At 31.1% G+C, this 19,319-nt stretch overlaps 2 protein-coding genes across 4 annotated transcripts; both read right to left on the reverse strand.

Annotated features, from left to right (window-relative positions):
- Positions 1–214: 214 nt before the first annotated feature.
- LOC131948810 (uncharacterized) lies at positions 215–11,309 on the reverse strand. 3 transcript variants are annotated; one of them, XM_059310505.1, is made up of 8 exons: positions 11,201–11,309; positions 3,189–3,322; positions 2,965–3,088; positions 2,510–2,635; positions 1,834–2,249; positions 1,561–1,665; positions 1,389–1,413; positions 215–957 (listed from the first exon to the last, which is right to left on the reverse strand). In XM_059310505.1, exons 1-8 carry the CDS (start codon positions 11,256–11,258, stop codon positions 494–496), a joined length of 1,452 nt encoding a protein of 483 aa, XP_059166488.1. In that variant the 5' UTR covers positions 11,259–11,309; the 3' UTR covers positions 215–493. The 3 variants fall into 3 exon arrangements, with proteins under 3 accessions (XP_059166488.1, XP_059166490.1, XP_059166489.1); XM_059310507.1 differs by lacking the exon at positions 11,201–11,309 and adding an exon at positions 3,683–3,764 and having other exon boundaries at positions 3,189–3,287; XM_059310506.1 differs by lacking the exon at positions 11,201–11,309 and adding an exon at positions 3,683–3,764.
- A 2,863-nt stretch (positions 11,310–14,172) lies between these two features.
- On the reverse strand, positions 14,173–19,027 carry LOC131948784 (uncharacterized). Its single transcript, XM_059310469.1, has 8 exons — positions 18,929–19,027; positions 18,164–18,262; positions 17,927–18,050; positions 17,422–17,541; positions 16,147–16,625; positions 15,884–15,988; positions 15,035–15,053; positions 14,173–14,875 (listed from the first exon to the last, which is right to left on the reverse strand). Exons 2-8 carry the CDS (start codon positions 18,260–18,262, stop codon positions 14,430–14,432), a joined length of 1,392 nt encoding a protein of 463 aa, XP_059166452.1. The 5' UTR covers positions 18,929–19,027; the 3' UTR covers positions 14,173–14,429.
- Positions 19,028–19,319: the final 292 nt, after the last annotated feature.

Consider the following 19,319-nt stretch of genomic DNA (forward strand, 5'->3'; position numbering starts at 1 on the left):
GTTTTTAAACGTATTTTTCCTTTTCCACGGGTGCGGTTCTTTACATACAGTGAACGCGTCCAGCACTGGTGAACAGCTGATTGTGTTTACGTCTGATGTATACCACCGTGGCGGCGGACGTAAGTATCACGTGATTTAGGTCACGTGTTTGCAAGGACTCTATACTGTACTGTACAAAACGTATAATTTCAATTTTATTTTTAGTGGTGTGGGTTTAGGGGTATATAACAAGAGCTGAAATAAATTTTGGATTAGAGGAAAATAATATAAAAATATCATAAGCTTTTATGTAGAGTAAAATGAGACACATAAAACGTTCTTCCTTTCTAAACAATCATATCCATAGCAGAGTCCTCCTACAATGAATCTTTTGTTTTTATATTAAAATTTGTTTTAAGGTATAAATTTAATCACGATACAAGTAAACACCTTTAATCCAAGAAACTTTTGAGACGTTTAAAGTGAAGAACAAAGTAATCCACATTATTTTTCTTTAGATTTTATAACATGTGAAAATGGAGTATTTTCCAAACTCGAAATCCTTATCAGCTGCTGTAACTTTTAAAAATAATTTGTTTCCTTTTTCTAATACGTAATGAGCTGTGTAATGGTTTCTGCCACCAGATGTGTCCAAACCAAATATTGTTATGATGTCTGTTTCCTCATTTTCGTCGCTATCAAGTCCCAGGTCGTCATCCATATCGCTTTCAGGGGAACCATCGAAGTTTGCTACACGAACTAATTCTATTTGTACGTCATTAGTGAATTGTCTGTAAACACTTAAACTAATACAGTAAATCCCATCTGACGGTACGGTAAACTCGCCACTGCTGGGATCAAAATGTCCGCCATGATTGAAGTAAACGTCGGCGAACTCTCTAATCACTCCGGTGCTGACTCTCATGTCGGTCAAAATCATGGCGCTAAATCCTACACGAGTGATTTCGTGCGATCGCTCTGAGTAAAAATGAATAAAAACGTCGTTAAACTTTTTTTTTAACAAAAAGTTATTACAATAATTCTTATATCATTTCTGTGTTATATCTTCTACTCAGACACGGGGAATACTCGTTTTAATGCAGAGAAGTAAGCTCTGAGTTAAGAACATAAAATCAATTATTTTATGCTTTACATGCCTCACTTCCAAATTTATACGACAAAGCTGAAAGCAATTTATACTTTTTCGTAGTAACTTTTATCAGATCATCAGTGTGAATCTCTTTCTTTTCATCTCATAATTTAACAGTTTACAATATTAAAACTTGTAAAAATTGTTACAAAAGGATAAAATTAATTATAGAATATTTATAAATTAAGCATCAACTTGGAGAACAAATACAAACTATAAGTAGGCTAATGCTAATATGAATGCGTCAAAACGTACTTACCTAATTCGTGTAATCTCTCATTTAACTAAAACAAACAAATGCACACAATTAAAAAAAAACATTAAAAAGTTCTAAATATTCATGCACACTCATCAAGCCTTACCTAACAAGGGGGATAAACACTTTAACTATTATTAAATAAAAGAACAAATTCAGTATTTTAAAAATTTACCTGAAGGAAAGTTTCACCCTTGGATAAAGAGAGTTTCGATAAAACATCATTTACATACTCTAAGCTTTTAAATCTCTTGGCAAGCATTTGGCACATAGTTCCACACTGTTAAAGATAAATGTAGTACATACAGTTAGAAGAAAAAAAAACCGAAAATTACATTTCAAATTGTCAGATGATATAGCAAAAATAACTTTTTATGTAGTAAAATTAATTCTTTTAAGATTTGATATTTATTTGAGAGAATACATTGAAAGCCAACAGGTGCGTTACCTTTAAATCAACATTAGTATGTTTTTGATCAATAGTCTCAACATGTAAACCTAGTTGAATTTGCTTTTCAGACAGTTGTTCGTTTGACACTTCAAAATTATTTGATTTGATGATGACTCTGTTAACTTTATTTTCCAGTATGTCTATTTGCTTTTTATTGTCATTTGCAGAGTCCCTTGCATTATTAACACAGCTCCTCATGTCCTGCATCTGTTCAGTAATTTGCTTTGTCAACTCATTTTGTTCATCAATCTTATCAGTCAGAGTTTTCTTCTCAGATAACTGCTTTGTTTCAATATTTTGTAGCCTGTCATGTAAAGCATGGATATTTTCTTGTATCAAACGATGATTTCTTTCAATCAGATCAGACGCCGAGTCAAGTTTTTGTTGAAATTCTTTAATCAAATCAATGGATACTAAATGATAAATGAACACACACACACACACACACACACATATATATATATATATATATATATATATATATATATATATATATATATATATATATATATAGTTATTTAAATCAATTCGCTAAACATGAATGTCTGTTAACGTTTATAATTAGCCCATACTTTAGGATATCGTAAATAAGTAGAGACATTTACTTTGGACTAAAAAACCTACAATTGGAGGACATTATACAAGGCAATATTGATAATTTAATGCTATTTACCGAGACCTGTCTTATTAAATAAATCGGCAGACTGTAATTGATCTGGTGAAGAATTAACATCTTGACTGGATGAGATACAACTTGCTGTGTTTTGTATCAGTGTTGTTTCTGAGAAACCATTCTCTTCTACGAAAAAAAAAAAAATTAAATGTTATCATCTACAAGTATTATATAATCTTCGCTGACAGTTATGTAAGTATTAAGCTATGAGTAAAATTATTGTTTTCATCTATTTACTTATTATTTTAATGAAATACGTTTAAAAATATTTTTATTTTATTTTGTTTTTCTACTGAAATTTTTATCTTTTCCAGCTAAATAAACGTCGTAACAAAAGTTTCTACAATACAAATATTTAAATATACCCTACAACAACACATTGATGTGTATTTTTTAGCCTTTATAAAATTTAGTCATAAATGTAAACAATACTTTTCTTTTTATCTATAGTTTACTTAAAATAGTAGAAAATCTATCCATATTTTGGCTGTTCGTTTCTTCCAACAGTTGCACGAGTTCCACAAAGTTTTTTTTGTTCCCACTTTCGAAAGTCAAAGAGCTTTTGCATTCTTCAATAGCCTGTTGACAAAACAAATCACTGTTACAATATACTTATGTTAAAACTAATTTAAAACTACTTAAGATTAATGAGTTCTAAACGTTTAATATCTAAACTTACATTTATAATAGAATCCAATGCAGGTGCTAAGACATCTCTTTGATTTTCTAGGCTCTTTAAATAAAAAGCTACAGCTTGTTTTTGTATAGGTGAAAACATCTGTAAGGCGTTCATTTCAATTTTTAAAAATACATCTACATGAATTATATATATATATATATATATATATATATATATATATATATATATATATATATATATATATATATATGCTACATAAATTCTATTCTGTGTGCGTTAGTTCATCAATATCATATCCTACTATGTTTGAGTCAGATCTAGATCTAGGTCATTTTCACAAGTGTTGGTCGTAAGAGTGCCGTTATGCCACACAAAATGAAAGAAATTTATCCGTTTGGATAATTCCCTTTATTGAATCACTGTATTAGTACATTTATCATTTATAGTTTATAGTTATGCTAACAATAGGAACTGGAACTGATGGAAAATATAGATGTCATCGTATAAAAAAAAGGAAAATATTTAAAACATACCTCAATCTGTTTATTTATTGTCTCTGTAAAACCTTAGGACTTTAGTTTCAATTTCAAGACAAGCTGTAGGCTTACCGGGAATTCAGCAAAACAATTGTTATTTTTAGTCTGCGAACTAGGCCTAGTTTCAATAGTATGATTTACACCAGGTACGACAGGTTTGTTCCAATACATGTTAAGTTGAACATACAATTTTGCGAAGCTGGACCTAAAACTCAGTGTTTCTTTCAGGCATATCTTTGGTGGCACCACTTGACCCGTCTACCGACCCTCAACCCGACACTCAACGAATGAAAAAGAATTTATATAGACATTTTATACTTTTAGCAGTGTCCGCTCTTCCCTCATCGGAAAATTTAGTCTGAACCCCCACCCCCTGAGGGGAAATCTTAAATAAACTCTGCTAAAACTGCTCAACGTAAGAAAACTGTAACAGCTTGAAGCGGTAGGAATTGAACCATTGCGTCCCTTACTATTGACTATTTGAAGTAATTGGCAAGATAATACTATCAGCCGACCAGAGGCGTATCCAGGTTTTCGGTTTAGGGGGAGCGAAAATAGCAAAAAAAGTGCCGAATTTATATATATATATATATATATATATATATATATATATATATATATATATATATATATATATATATATATATATATATATATATTAGCTGTATGTTATTGCTTCGCTATGACGTAAAATAAATTTAAAGTAGCACTCTGAAGAAATAAAAAAAAACACACAATGTAGGTCGACAAAACAAAAAAAAAGGTATCAATCTAAACACACACACACACACACACACACACACACATATATATATATATATATATATATATATATATATATATATATATATATATATATATATATATATATATATATATATATATATATATATATATATATATATATATATACTACAACCAAAAACAATGAACGCAGCATTACATAATAATTCTTGGGACGTTAAGACAAGCAAAAGGGGGAAATAATCAATTTCTTAATATAAATATGCATATGTCTACACATTTTATTATAAATATCAAAAACAATATCAAAACAAATCAATAATTACTTAAGAATTTAATAAAGTAGCTTAACACTATTGGTTTTTACAAAGATATTTTGTCTACAATCAGAATTAAATATATTGTCATCATAAATGCTAAAGTATTACAGCATAATGAACGTTTTTTAAATCAGAGTTGGTATAAAAGCCAGCTTTTCAATATGATAGTAAAACAATTCGGAATAATAGCCTACATGTAACTAGAATATCGGTCTCACATTTTAGATCATGCACTTTTTTTTATTAGCTACTGACTTTTTTTGTTCTTTAAATGTAATTTTTTAACATAATGAGAAGGTATAGGTTAGATCACTGTATTTCTCACACACCTTTTACTGATAATTTCAAAAACAATATTCACAGAGATTAACGTTTCAAAAGCTATGATTCTGGCGGCATGGTAGTTTGGTACATCATTACGCGTTTTTCCAAATGCACTTAACAGATCAGTTCGGGGTGGGTTGGTGTGGAGGAGGGTTCAACTTCATTCACAACTGTCCGGTCACTTTAGGTCAATTATCCAACCCAGCGTACACCTAGGTGTGACATTAATGTCGCTCTACACAATTGTGGTGGTGAGGTGGGAGTGGATAACCAACTCAGAGTGAACATAGCGTCAGTTTTTAGATGACTGTTTTAAACATAGGGGTCATCCATAAATGACGTCACGCTTTTTTGACGATTTTACTTACCCCCCTCCCCTCCGTCACACGTCGTCACAAAAAGCCAGACCCCCCCCTAAAATGACGTCACACCTCAGCCTACAACCCCCCCTCAAAATTGCAGTTAAATCTTGTCTGAACTCTGTCAAAATAGAGTATTTTAATAAATTGTTATTACAATTTATTAAAACAGTTTTCTAAAAGGCAAAATAACGTCCAAAATTCGTTTTCTAACATTGCTTTTTTATGATGCAAAAGTGTGACGTCTCACCATCTGAACCCCCCCCTCCCTCTCCCCCTCATCACACACCGTCACACAATTACGGCCCCCCCCCCTCCCCGCTACGAGTGTGACATCATTTATGGACGACCCCATACATATTCAATTATGCATGTATACTGATTCAAAAACAGATTTAAATAAGTAGCGGATAATTAACTGTGCGATCAGTGTTAGTTTAAATTGAGTTGTTGTTTTCTTTAATACAAAATATAGCATTATTCAAATATAATATAGATCTAGATCTAGTAAACTAAAATAATAATTAATAGAAAGTTGATACTGTTTCATATAATTTGTAATCGTAATCAAACTGTCATAATACTACTACTGCATCGTGATGACGTTGTTGACCTTGTGAAAATTTCTGTCCGTATTGTAATTTAAAAAAATAAATTACGATTCAAACTGTATATATAAAGTAATTATGCTTGAAGTTTTATATGTAACATTTTCTAATTCAGTTATTCGTAAGCAAATACATTATACTGTTGCCTTAAACTGAACATCCCTCTTGCCAAGTGGTACTACCCGTAGAGGTTTTTTAAACATTGCAATGCATCGTAATGGTTATTTTTAGAATGACAAACTGATACAGCTGCTAATACGTGTTGTAAACGATGACTGAACTAGTCTATTACTGTTATAATTAATTGCTGCATGAAATAAATCTTGTGATTTGCATAGATGTGCCGACCAAAGATAATTTTTTAATAAATATCAATGTTTAAAACTTTGAGTTTAAATAGTTTCCAAAAAGGCGCCACTTTGCTAAAAATGGCCAGAGGGGGAGCGGCCGCTCACCCTGCTTCCCCCCTACGTACGCTACTGCAGCCGACAGATAACGGAAAAAACCTTTTACTTGCATTAATTTTTGACAAAATTATTATTAATTTAAGCCATCCTTAAGACCCGTTGTAATACGTGCAATTACATAAAGCACCATGCTATTACAAACTTTAGATTACAACCACATGTTTTATAGTTGCTCTTTTCATGCAGAATGTGATGACACAAGTTTTCATGTTAATTTTAACTAGATCAAAAGAGTGGTACAAACAATTGGTCAGATTGATGGCGCCAACCACAAGCGGGGAGGCCAATCACGGCCGATTGGCAAGAGTCACATGACCAGAGAATTCCGAGATGATTAGTTTGTATTAGGTATGACAGCAGTGTTTCTTCCCGACTTTTTCTTCGGGAGAGGGGCGGTAGACTTTCTTTGCCTAATGGTGTTAATTTGTTGCGTACAAGCCAACTATTAATTCATGTGGGAAAAGCAACGTTTTTATCGTAAGTCATTAGATTTTGGTGTCACCCCTCTACTGTCGTAGATTGACTTACTTGTTAATCAAAATAATACATAAGCCTTTATTCCTCTCTAAATTCGTCAGTTGGTGTCACCCCCACCCCTCCGGATGATAGCTATAAAGTGGCGTGCGCAGTTAGTAGTAAAGATGGTTATCTATAGTCAGTTATTAATACAAGTGGATTCACTCTTATTAATCATTAATTGAACTGGCAAAAAGCATTTTTCTTCTATATATTTTGCAATTTTTCGTCATGGTGTCACCCGGTGCGGCCCGACCCCCCCCCCCCCCGCCCGCTCGCGACGCTTCTGCGTCTTATCCTTATCCATTATACTGGGATAATTGTGGATGAGACTACCCACTTCCAAATAATTGGATGTGTCGCTAATGTTCATAAGGTCGAATTCTAGAAATATTTGTTATTGGATGGCATGATCGAATGGTTAAGCACTCGACTGGTTATCCGTAAGTCTCAAGCTCGGATCATAGACTCGGGTTCGTAGGATGTTCTAGAGTACACTTAGCTCTAATGAGTACCTAACTTACGTTAGGGAAAGTAAAGGCGGCTGGGCATAGTTCATACCTCACTATCCCTTCATATGCTGAGGTCAAGCAGGCGAACTCTACTGCACCTGCCCCATGAAACTTTTAGGTTCGAAATGATACTTTAATTGAAAATTCAATAGAAAGTCGTTCTATTTAAATCCTGGAGTATTTAAAAGACAAAATATTCAGTTATCGCCCTTTCTTGGTGTATCAGGCACTATCACTCGAATGGTGAGTATCGATATAGGGAAATGTGATTTTTTTTTTAAAGGCGCCGCCTCATGTCAAGCCAAAAGAATACAACGGAGGGGTTGGATTACACTATTGTTTATTTTTCTTGAATCAAATAGCAATTAAGGTAAAATGGCGACCACAGATAGCCACTTTTACTTATGATTGTTAAGTATGTTTGCTGCTCCACAGCTTGGCGACAGCTACATTTTAAAACTGACTTTGCTGGCATTCAAAAATGTTGCAAAATGTAATTACATTTTCTTTAAAAAAAATTACAAAATCATTGCTCTGGCTGATTAATATTTTATTTTGAATTAAATTTAAGCTATAAATTCATGCTTGAAAAAAGATTTTATATATATATATATATATATATATATATATATGTGTGTGCTTGTGTGTGAACCTAAAATGGCACTTTGATCTGTGTTTGATTGTATATAGAGACTAAACGAGCTAAAACAATTTCACAGGTTTCATTACATGAATGTGATTATGTTCATAAAGCGTGCACATATTTATGAAAAGTACTATGAGTGTCATACTAAACCAATTAAAATTAAATGTACTTGTAGTTATATTATAATAACTACATGGGCATAAGCCACTAGCTTATATTTAAGGGATTCATATTTAAGCCATTTTTAAATTAAAAATCTATCCCAAGAAGCAGGTTACTTAAGATCTTACGTAACTGATATTATCATTCCAAAACAATAGACAGGAGCGACTTTTTAAATTAAAATTGGTCAGAGCAACTCAACACAATATCCTAAGGTGTTTCACAGAAGAGTCAATCTGATGATGCGTTGCTCACACGTTTTCTCTCACTAATTTGTAAACAGTTTTTCTAGTGTATCAAAGCATATCCTTGTATGCGTACAGATAATTGAAAAAATAAGATGAAGGTGTGAAAAATTATAGCGACGCAATAAGCAAAGTTGAAAAGCTACTGAGGAAATAAACAAAGTTTATGATACAGAGAGGCAATAAGAGAAGCAGTAAACTACAAATAAAATTATGTTATTCTGTATCATCATGCAAATAGAAAATTCCGTTTAAAATAATATATCAATAATTTTTTAAAGTGAATTGATTTCATCTGACATAAATTATCAATAAACATCATCATATTGTTAATACTTCAATGCAAATTGAACAGAACAGCTGAACATTGTTTCAGTGGAACCAATGTTCTATCTAGGGTTTTCCTGCTGCAACTGTTGGAGACAAATGCCCTGGGTGATAATATTCATATTCCTCTCCACTAACATTTGTGTTGCCAACAAGACAACCACTGTGAGGATGAGTTGTCCATACATTTTCTTTTCCCAAAATGTAAACAGGCGCCCCAGAGGTACCTTTACATGTACTGGCTGTGTACTTGTACTTGGTGTATGCTGTTCTGCTGGTACGTTGTTTCACTTCTCTGGTTATCCACTTCCCTAATGTGACATGCTTTGGATAACCATGCGGGTGTGAAACTATAGCGACAAATTTATTTTCAGGCAAAAATCTATATACTCTATTCATTTCACCATGTAGCCAGTTGAATCGGTAAATTGCACTTATGAGTTTTGGTATTATATTCAAATCATGCGTGTAGCAAATCAATTCGCATCGATCAGATTTCACATCAACAGTAACTTGTCCTCCTTTAGTTACCACTTTTGTTCCAGATATTTCAAAGCTGCAGATTGTATGTTTCGCTTCTTCGTTGTTGAAAACAACATGAGCAGCGGTGATAATTTTTATTTCTCCCCACTTTCTTTTTGGAGTTTTGGATTCTGAGCATAAATCGCAAAGACAATGTCTAGAAAAGGTGCCTGTTTTATTCTGTGCAAATATGATTTTACCTGAGCCAGTAGAACGGCTAGGAAAACGTAAATATTTAATTTGAGTATCTGGGAAAAACTCAGGTCTTGACGAACTGCAGGTGTTTACTTGGATCAAGACAACCAACTCAGACAAAGCTTTGACCAGGTGCAGTAATCCTCGATTCCTGTAACCCTCAGGTAAATGGCTGACACCAAATTGATCCATGGGAATGAAGTCCTTGTGGCCTGGATTTTTCTCACAACGTGTAAATTTGTGTAGGTCAGTTTTGTCATTCCCTGGATCTGCAAATATTAACATTGTTGTGTTTGTCGATACATTATACCGGTCAATTCATAAAATGTATTAAACTTTAAGTGACATTGTATCATATTATCTTAATCGTAATATTTTTATCATTAATATCTGTATAATGTAAACACTAAAATTTTGGTATTTGCAGCTAAAATTTGAACCACAAAGGCAGAAGATAAATTTGTCATTACTATGTTACACATTTAGACTTTGGTTTTTGTAATGAATAAAAAATGTAAAAATTCCATCCAACGTACTCAAAGATAAATCAGACGAAAGCTTAAGTTGTGGGTCAGTGTTTCCTACAGGGGAAGAGTTATCTACCTGCAAGATAAAAAAAGTATATTATTTTTAAAATGTCTATTACAGTATTTAAAGGATATAATATTTAGAAAATAATCCATGTAGTCCAGTAATCCCATGCAGCAATAATTTGATTTGTATTTATAGATGCATACAGTATATATGTATTTTTTCATTTACAAATTGAGTTTTAAAGTTGTTTGGATCTTGGAATATAGTTCACAATTATTTATTATTTCAATAAAGCATGAAATTATTTCGATGTAGAAACATCTCCGTTTGCTAACAAATAAAATGAAATTAAGTTGTTACAGATAATGTATGTAAAGTCGAGCAACTTTCTAATATTTACCTGATCATCAGATGTCTCGACACCGTTGTTTTTCTTTTTGTGAGGTGGCTCCTGGTACTCTGGACTGGACACGCCTAATTAGGAAATTAAAATTAAAACACGTTGTTGCAACTATTACAGTCAGTCTCATGTTTAACTTTTACAATGCAAAGTTCTTAAATGGCCTGTAACCAAAACGCTTTTAACAGTAAGAGCTGTAGCAATTACAACCATTGCTAATATTTTAACCAACAGATTAGTACGTTAGATTTTTATCCACTGGGTATTTTACAGCACACATCTGTTTTATGTACTATAAAAGTTACCTTATTTATATTTTACATCAAACCATTGTAATTGAAAATGAAAAGTTGCTTAACTTTAACGATCTCCAGTATTTTTAACCGACTATGACTTTTCATTAACAGTTGCTTTTTAAGTTAGCGATTCTCTTTTTAATTTCACTTTAATACTTTTCAGACTACAAATAGGCCAATACATCACATATGAAATGTACTTGTAATAAATAAAAATGCCCGTCCAAATTAGGGCTTTAAAAATAAATTTTAACTAAAAAAGATTGCAACTCCTATTTTTACAACTATAGTTGGTCTGATAAATTATCATAAAAGTTATTACAACTGTTGTCACTTACCGTTTCTTTTAGCAATAACAGTGGTTTTGTTAGTGATGTCTTTTAATACAGTTGACATTGTTTGTTTCCTTTTATTTGCTTTGATATTTAAGAACTAGAAATGCTTGGATGCCTTCTGCAACAGAAATTATGTTTTTAATCTATCTATCTATAGATCTATCTGTATCTATAAATATCTCTTTATATCGCTTCTCCTGAACTAGGCTATTCATCTCTCCAGTTTTACTTTTTCGTATATACGAAGTATAGAGAAAGTATTGTAATCGTGCAAAAAAAAAAAAAAAATCGAGATTTTAACAAATCTCGATGTTTTACACCTCACTGATCCGAAAAACATAATTTTGCAATCTTGTCCGTATGTCTGTGTGTCTGTCTGTGTGTAAACACAATAATTTGAGTACCGTTACAGCTAGGTTGATGAAATTTCATATAAAAGTATTTTATTAAAATCGTAGATCCGTATCAACTTGTGAGCGATTTCCGATAACCGGAAGATTTCCGATAACCTGAAGTGGTACTTTTTCTACTTTTGAATTTTTCAAAAGCCTATAACTTGCGTACTATTCCAGACAAATAAATGAATTTTCACATGTAAGTAAAAGATCTAATTCTATACCTTCTGTCAAATGTTGAGTAATTTCCGTTGACCGGAAGTACTAATTTACGCTATTTCCGATTTCTCAAAAAACGCATGTAAATTTATAAAGTACTAATTATATTGCGTACTATTATGCACATCTTTATTTGGCGTTCACTTGGTGCGCAATTCTTTTTTTTTACGAGATTCTATTCTATTTTTAAAAGTTAAAGTAAATAAAAATTATGGCTATATTCCGGTTATATAAGAATATTCGAGAAAGTTTAGGGGAGATCACTCCCGGTTTATTTCTTGTTAGTTTAAGAGCTTTGTGAATTGTAAAGGGAACATCATGTCAAGAAATTCGTGTTAGGCTTATCTAACTTAGTCTAACCATTATTAGACCTAATTAGGACTACACAAGAAATCCATTTCATCACTATCAAAGTGAAATACAAAAGATTTAGGACTAGAATCTTGATCTAGATCTAGATGTACTTAAAACAATTAATTTTAATAACTTTCTTACTTTCTAATATTTCTAAAATTTCTATGGTTGAGTGCTTCTAGCAAAGGCACAGAATTATAGGCCAACATGAAATTAAAATAGATCTAGAGATCTAGATTTAGATCTAATAATAAAATTCAACGATTGGTTTGTCGTAGGCTAACCAGTGTGTTGCATTATTACAAGAAGAATATTTATGTCCGATAAAGTGTAGCTTAAATCAAATAGTTTACATATTCCAGTTTCTGCTGAGCAACTAAACCATCGCTTACTAGATCTAGATTAAATAAAATTATTTGGGTACAATAGTTTGGTAGGCCTAGAGGCTAGATCTAGATACTAATAGTAACTAAATACTTACTCCTAGAATCATTTTTTTAATTCTCTCGCCGATTTAAAAATTGCGCCACAACACAATAAAATTCACATCTAATCTCATCTATCGACAGGAGTTCTAACAAATGTATGTTAATGATTTAAGTGATTTAATTTCTTTAGGACAAATCAAGTAAAATATTAAATTAACTAAATGTGAGGAATCTATGTTTAAAATATACTTTAAAGCTTACTTTAAATATTAGTAAAACTCTTTCCTTGAAACAGCTGCAGACGCCTAAAGTAGGTCAGCATCGATTCTGGACCAAAGAACTCACATCACAACAAAGCGAATATCGTGCGTGTGTAACAGTTTTTTCAGGTGTGTAGCCGTACATCCAAAACATCCTGCCGTTTGTGTATGTGCCGATAGCGGTTTCGTCACACATTGTGAGATGCTGTGTGGTGGTTTATGTTTGAGGCAGTCAGTGTAGAGAAGAGAGTAAAGTAAAGAAAGGGTAATCTATCGCTTTAGGTACGTAAAATCGGCCGAGGTTAGTAACGTGAAAAGAAGGTGCCTCATTAAATGTTAGTTATTTCACATTGTATTGATTTTAAGGAAGATTTATGACATGTTTTGAAAGTTACAAAAATGTTTCAAAGTTTCATTCATGTACCTGGTTTTTTAAACAATTTTATTAAAAGTATTCAGTAATAAATAAAGACTAGCGATGTTTTCATCAGTTGCAACAAAGCTCGTTTACTTCAGCAGCCATCCTAAGTTTTTTTTTTGGTAAACTTATAGCGGGAGATTCAGGGGAAGCCACTCTATTTTACAAATAACTGCTGTATAATACTGTATATATATATATTATATATATATATATATATATATATATATATATATATATATATATATATATATATATAATATTGCTAGCAAACATTGCTGTTTAAAGTTAATTTCTGGCCTATATTGATATATTTAGCCGTTAATTTTGGTTAATTATTCAATTATCTATAATATTTGGCACAAATATATCACAATATATTTCTATTGAAGCCTTAACAATGAGGCAAATTTGTCGCACATTATTAGCCTCGGCCGATTTTACGTACCCAAAACAATAGAACAATAGATTACTAAGTAAAGTTCCCTTTCAAACCTGACGGTCTATAGGGCAAGTGTAGAGTTCACTTGTTTCTGTGACCTCGGTTTATGAAGAGATGGTGTGGTCAGCACTATGCCCAGTCGCCTTTACTTTCCTTAACTTGAGTTAGGTTGTGATCAGAGTTAGAAAAGAGTAGTGATAGTTAAAATTGAGCTATTGACAGGATCTATTTTTCTTTGATACAATAATTGTTTGTTTTTGTATTAATATTCAGGGGCTGTCTGGTTGTATCAGAGTGGCCCGGGAAGTAAAGGCGGCCCTGACTGGACATACATTTTCGGTGCTTTATTTTTTTCTAACCGCCTTTTAAATTTATCATTATTTTAGAGTAAAATTTGGTAAGAGTTGTAACAATTGCTTTTTTAACTATATTGTTAATATTGTATAAATGTAGTTCATATTTTGCTCTGCTCTGATCTCAGCATACAGAACACGTTAAAAAATAATGTAAAATTACGATACTTTTATCATGTGCATAATTGTACATTGCAAGCCCTGTTTGTCAAAAGAAATTTTATTTCATTTCATAAATGATAGATGGATTACATACTGGTCAACGAAAAAAAATTCTATGTTTTTTCATGAATAAAGTTACATATTTGGATAATTGTCACACATTTTCATTTCAAAATTGTTTTAAAAGTAAGGCACTATACGTTATAGCTTAAAAATTGTTAAGCTTGAGAAATGTGACAGTCGTACACATGTTTTCACTTTTACAACTTTCAAATACAGTTCATCACCTGCATCTAATTCGATAACAGTTACATCAGTAGCAGTTGAATGAAAACAGTTAACAATTACAACTGTACAGTATTCGTCACCCTCCTCCATTTTACTCTCTGTTGCTGAACTTTTACGAGGTGATTGGCAGCAGACATGAACCCGAACGCTACCAACGTTCTTTTTTTTAAGTGAAATGGTTAGACAGATGACATAAAGTCCACTAGTTGGGACTTTGAATTTTCCTTCCTTTGTATTAAAGTGTTTGCCGGAATTGCTCACAGGATCTTCAAATTGTGTGATAATGTCGCCTGCACAAACAGGAAGGTTATTTTGTAAAGTGACACACAGTGCAACAGGTGTTGGACTGTTTTTGGCAGCTGTGAATAGAAAATGTAGAGTCTGAAATTATGAGTTAATCATACAATAATACATAAAGCATTCAATCTATAAAAAAAGTTTTTTTCAAATATTTTTCCTTTCCTGTATTAAGTGTGGAATTGTTGTAAAAATATATTTATTGCTAATGAAAAACTTACCTAAGGCATTTTCTTGTAACTGTAAAATATATTTCAAATATAAGCAGTGGCGTAGCGAGGTCGGGTGTCACCCGGTGCGGCACTTAATGGTGTCACCCCCCCAGAGGCATAGAGACCCTTCCCAGGGACAAACTTTCAAATTTTCGATTTGCACCCCCCCCTCAAACTTTCGATTTGCACCCCCCCCTCAAGTTTTCGATTTGCACCCCCCCCTCAAACTTTCGATTTGCACCCCCCCCTCGAGTTTTTCTCTATATATTTTGCTATTTTTTGCCTTGGTGTCACCCCCCTAAATGGTGTCACCCGGTGCGGTCCGCACCCCCCGCCCCCCCCCCACGCTACGCCCCTGAATATAAGAAATATGTAAACACATGCACATTCTAAGATATACATATACGTATGTATAAATATATATATATATGAATAAATATATTTATATATATATATACATGTATAAATATATATATATATATATATATATATATATATATATATATATATATATATATATATATATATATATATATATATATATATATATATATATATATATATTATACTCACAATTTCACGTAGTCACATACACCTATTTATACCTACTTTTATACTGAAACACATATACATACATGCACAAAGACGTAGTCATAGATGTGGAGTTTGACTTATAAGTATTTAAACATTTACTTATACCCATACTTTTACTTTAAAAATACAAATATTCGTGCATGTGTTAAGAATGAGACAAAAATACAGTTTGTATTGCTGTTACCAAAATTATAAGCATATTAATTATCTTTAATATTTAAAAAAAAAATAAACTACAAAGCATTTGAGAGTAATTGTATTTACTTGATTGAAAATTTCATCCCTGGACAATGAGAGTGTACCCATTACTTCTTTTACAGTCTCCAAGATTTTAAATTTTTTTGCCAATAGCTGACACAAGGTTCCACACTGTTGAAACAAGATTTTAAATTAACTTAATAACTTAATATCTTTATTTCATGTTCAAAGCTAGAATTGAAAAATTAGTTTAAAATAAAATGTTTCTTTTGAAACTATTAACAATTTAAAACTTAAACTTCTTATTAGATAGAAAATGTAATTAAAACCTTTAAATCAACATTCATGTACTTGTGATCCAATGTCTCCAAATTAAATTCAAGTTTTAACTGTTTTTCAGACAAATCTTTTACTGATGTATCTGTTTCATTAGATGTTATGGAAGTATTTTTAACTTGTTCCCATAATTCTTCTATTTGTTTATTGCTGTGTGTTGTTGTATCCTTCATTTCATTTATGGAATGCTTCATTTGTTTCAAAGTACCATTCACTGAATCCTTTACTTCATTGAATAAATTCATATTTTGTTCAATGTTCTCAGAAAGTGTTGTTGTCCAATCAGATTGACGCATCATCTTTTCATTCAACATTTGGATGTTTTCCTCCATCTCTTTCAGATCTCGTCTACACTGTTTTGACTTCTTATTCTGTGAGCTTAGCTTTACTTCTAAATTTGTTAGTCTGTCATTTAATGAGCTAACGCTCTCTTCTAACTCAAGACATTTTCTTTGGAGAGACCCAGGTAGTTCTATAGTGAATGGCAAATTAGAAATATAAAAATAGATTTAAACACACAAACATATTTATGAATTAATATCCAGGTGCATATATATGTATGTGTGCGTATATATATATATATATATATATATATATATATATATATATATATATATATATATATATATATATATATATATATACACACATGCATATATATGTATACAAGTATATATATATATATACTCACATGCATATATATATGTATGCAAATGTGTATATATATATATATATATATATATATATATATATATATATATATATATACATATATACATATATATATATTATATATATACATATATACATATATATATATATATATACATATATACATATATATATATTATATATATACATATATACATATATATATATATATATATATATATATATATATATATATACATATATATATATATATATATATATATATATATATATATATATATATATATATATATATATATATATATATATATATATATATAATATGTGTGTATCTGTACATGTTTATTTTTTATTTTACTTATATACATACATACATTGAATATATGTATATAGTTATATATGTGTGTGTGTGTTTATGAGAGAATATGAGTGTGTTAGTGTGCATGTATATAATATTGGAAATGAAATTTTTGTGCAATCACTATACAAGTTTTATTCTTATTATAAAAACTACGTATGGGCATTTCTGGATAAACTACCTTTGTTCAATGCACCTATCATCCAAGCACCTGAAACATTTTTTTTATATTGTTTACCAGATGCATCATCGTTAACTGATACTGAACACAGTATTTTATTTGTTGAAGTGTCTTCAATGCCTGTTGTTGAGGAACCACTAGTTTCCTTTTGTTCTTCTTGAGTAAAATCATTTTCTGCTGCAATATACATGTGATTGTCATTAGTTGTTATCCTTCTTAATCTACATCACAGTATAACTACTTTATTACACTTCATGAAAGATATCTAGCAGTTGTGAAAATTGTGTCCATCTTTTTACTGATCTTAGAGGGGTTTGTTAAGCCTTATTTTTCTATGTGTATACAATTAAAATATATAATATGAATTGATCTCTTTAATGCAGACATATTTTTTAAAGCTTAACTAAATTAAAATGAAAATCTAAAAGTAGTTTTAAACTTTTTTTTACTAAGATTTGCACCTGCAACAATCTAATGGTGATAATTGAATTTATTTTTCTTCATTCTTCAAAAGAAGTAATTAAAAATGATCATACATAAAATGAAACTGAATATGTAGTACTTAAAATTGTTGAGTATTTGCATAAATTATCTTTGTTTATTAGTTCCAGTTGTTGCATCATTTCAATAAAACTCCTGTGGTTTCCATCTCTGAGAGTTAAGCAAGAGTTGCATTCTTCAATAGCCTGCGGAGAAACAGAAAGAAATTAACAGTGGCAATACTCTGTTACAAGTCTTGATATAAATCAAATATTAAGTTTTTAATTTAGGCATATGACTTTGTTTAACACACACTTACTTCATTAATTGTGCACAGTACAGGAGTTAAAATATCTCTTTGGTTTTTCAGACTCTTTAGATAGAGAGCCACAGCTTGTTTTTGTATGGTTGAAAACATCTGGAAAAAAAATTTAATTAGCTAATTAAAATATTGGTACCGCTAATACTTTTCAAACTAAAAACTTTTCCTTTACTGAATGTTCAGATTTAAACTTGGCAATGTTTGCTCTAAATAGAAAGGATTTTACTGCAAAAGGGAAACAACCGTGCAAATTATCGTTCTTGATAGTCATTCTAAATATTTAAAAAAATGTAATTTAAAAAAAATATATATAAGGAAATAATATTAATACAAACTCCGACAGCATATACCAGGTTTGTTTAATAGTTAGTAATTAGGCATACTTCTAACCCTTATATAATTTAAGCTAACATCTTTTAGAAAAAAACTCAAATACGCTGTTGGCCCTATGCAATTTTTTTTAAGCAATACATAATATCTTTTGACTAAATCTATACAATGAGTTGTTCTTTTTTAAACAAACAAAAAATAAAATAAACAAATAACAGCAACATTGTTAATTAAGTATTTTAATGATTGGTAAATGCTACAGCTGGCATCTTAACGTGACAGCTCATACAAAAGTGAAAAAGGATCAATAGAGTTCGGTCTCCGATAATTGTTTTACGCTTATTGTATAGGTCTAAAGAAATTTTTAAATATTTATTTTATCTAACCCTGCAATAACATAGACTATAGAATATATCACTTTAGTAAATCTACCTTGTGGCCTGCTGTTTGGTTAAGCTTCGTTTCTGTTTCGCTAATTAGTAATTAACAATTGTATTGGAACAATTCATTTCGGAAATTCCCAAAAGTGCTTAGGTCACTGAAAATAACATACTTGCCAAATAGATTTAAAGTAGGCCAAAATAATAAAATCCACATCATGCATACTTTAAAATAAACTAATTTGTAAATTTAATGAGTGGTTTTGTTGATACTTAATGTTGAATCGAAATGCTTCTTTTGAGTTAAACTCTTGAAATATGTTTTCTCAAAAATGAAATATCAGTCATTAAACAAATGTATTCAGAGCCGGCGTTAGGGGTACGCGGGGCCTATGGCCAACCATCCGCGCGGGGCCTTATATTTTTTTCATTGGTGTATAATT

The sequence above is a fragment of the Physella acuta genome, unplaced genomic scaffold (assembly GCF_028476545.2).
Source record: "Physella acuta isolate Inbredline_101_S28 unplaced genomic scaffold, ASM2847654v3 ptg000661l, whole genome shotgun sequence".
Lineage (NCBI taxonomy): Eukaryota > Metazoa > Mollusca > Gastropoda > Physidae > Physella > Physella acuta.

Coding starts and splice junctions, on each gene's coding strand:
- LOC131948810 (XM_059310505.1), bottom strand. CDS start 11,258: ATGTCAACTGTATTAAAAGACATCACTAACAAAACCACTGTTATTGCT. Junction 1,666..1,833: donor ATACTAATGTTGATTTAAAG/GTAACGCACCTG, acceptor TATCTTTAACAG/TGTGGAACTATGTGCCAAAT. Junction 958..1,388: donor TGAGAGATTACACGAATTAG/GTAAGTACGTTT, acceptor ATTTTTACTCAG/AGCGATCGCACGAAATCACT.
- LOC131948784 (XM_059310469.1), bottom strand. CDS start 18,262: ATGTTTTCAACCATACAAAAACAAGCTGTGGCTCTCTATCTAAAGAGT. Junction 17,542..17,926: donor CAAATACTCAACAATTTTAA/GTACTACATATT, acceptor TGTATATTGCAG/CAGAAAATGATTTTACTCAA. Junction 16,626..17,421: donor AGTTAACGATGATGCATCTG/GTAAACAATATA, acceptor CATTCACTATAG/AACTACCTGGGTCTCTCCAA.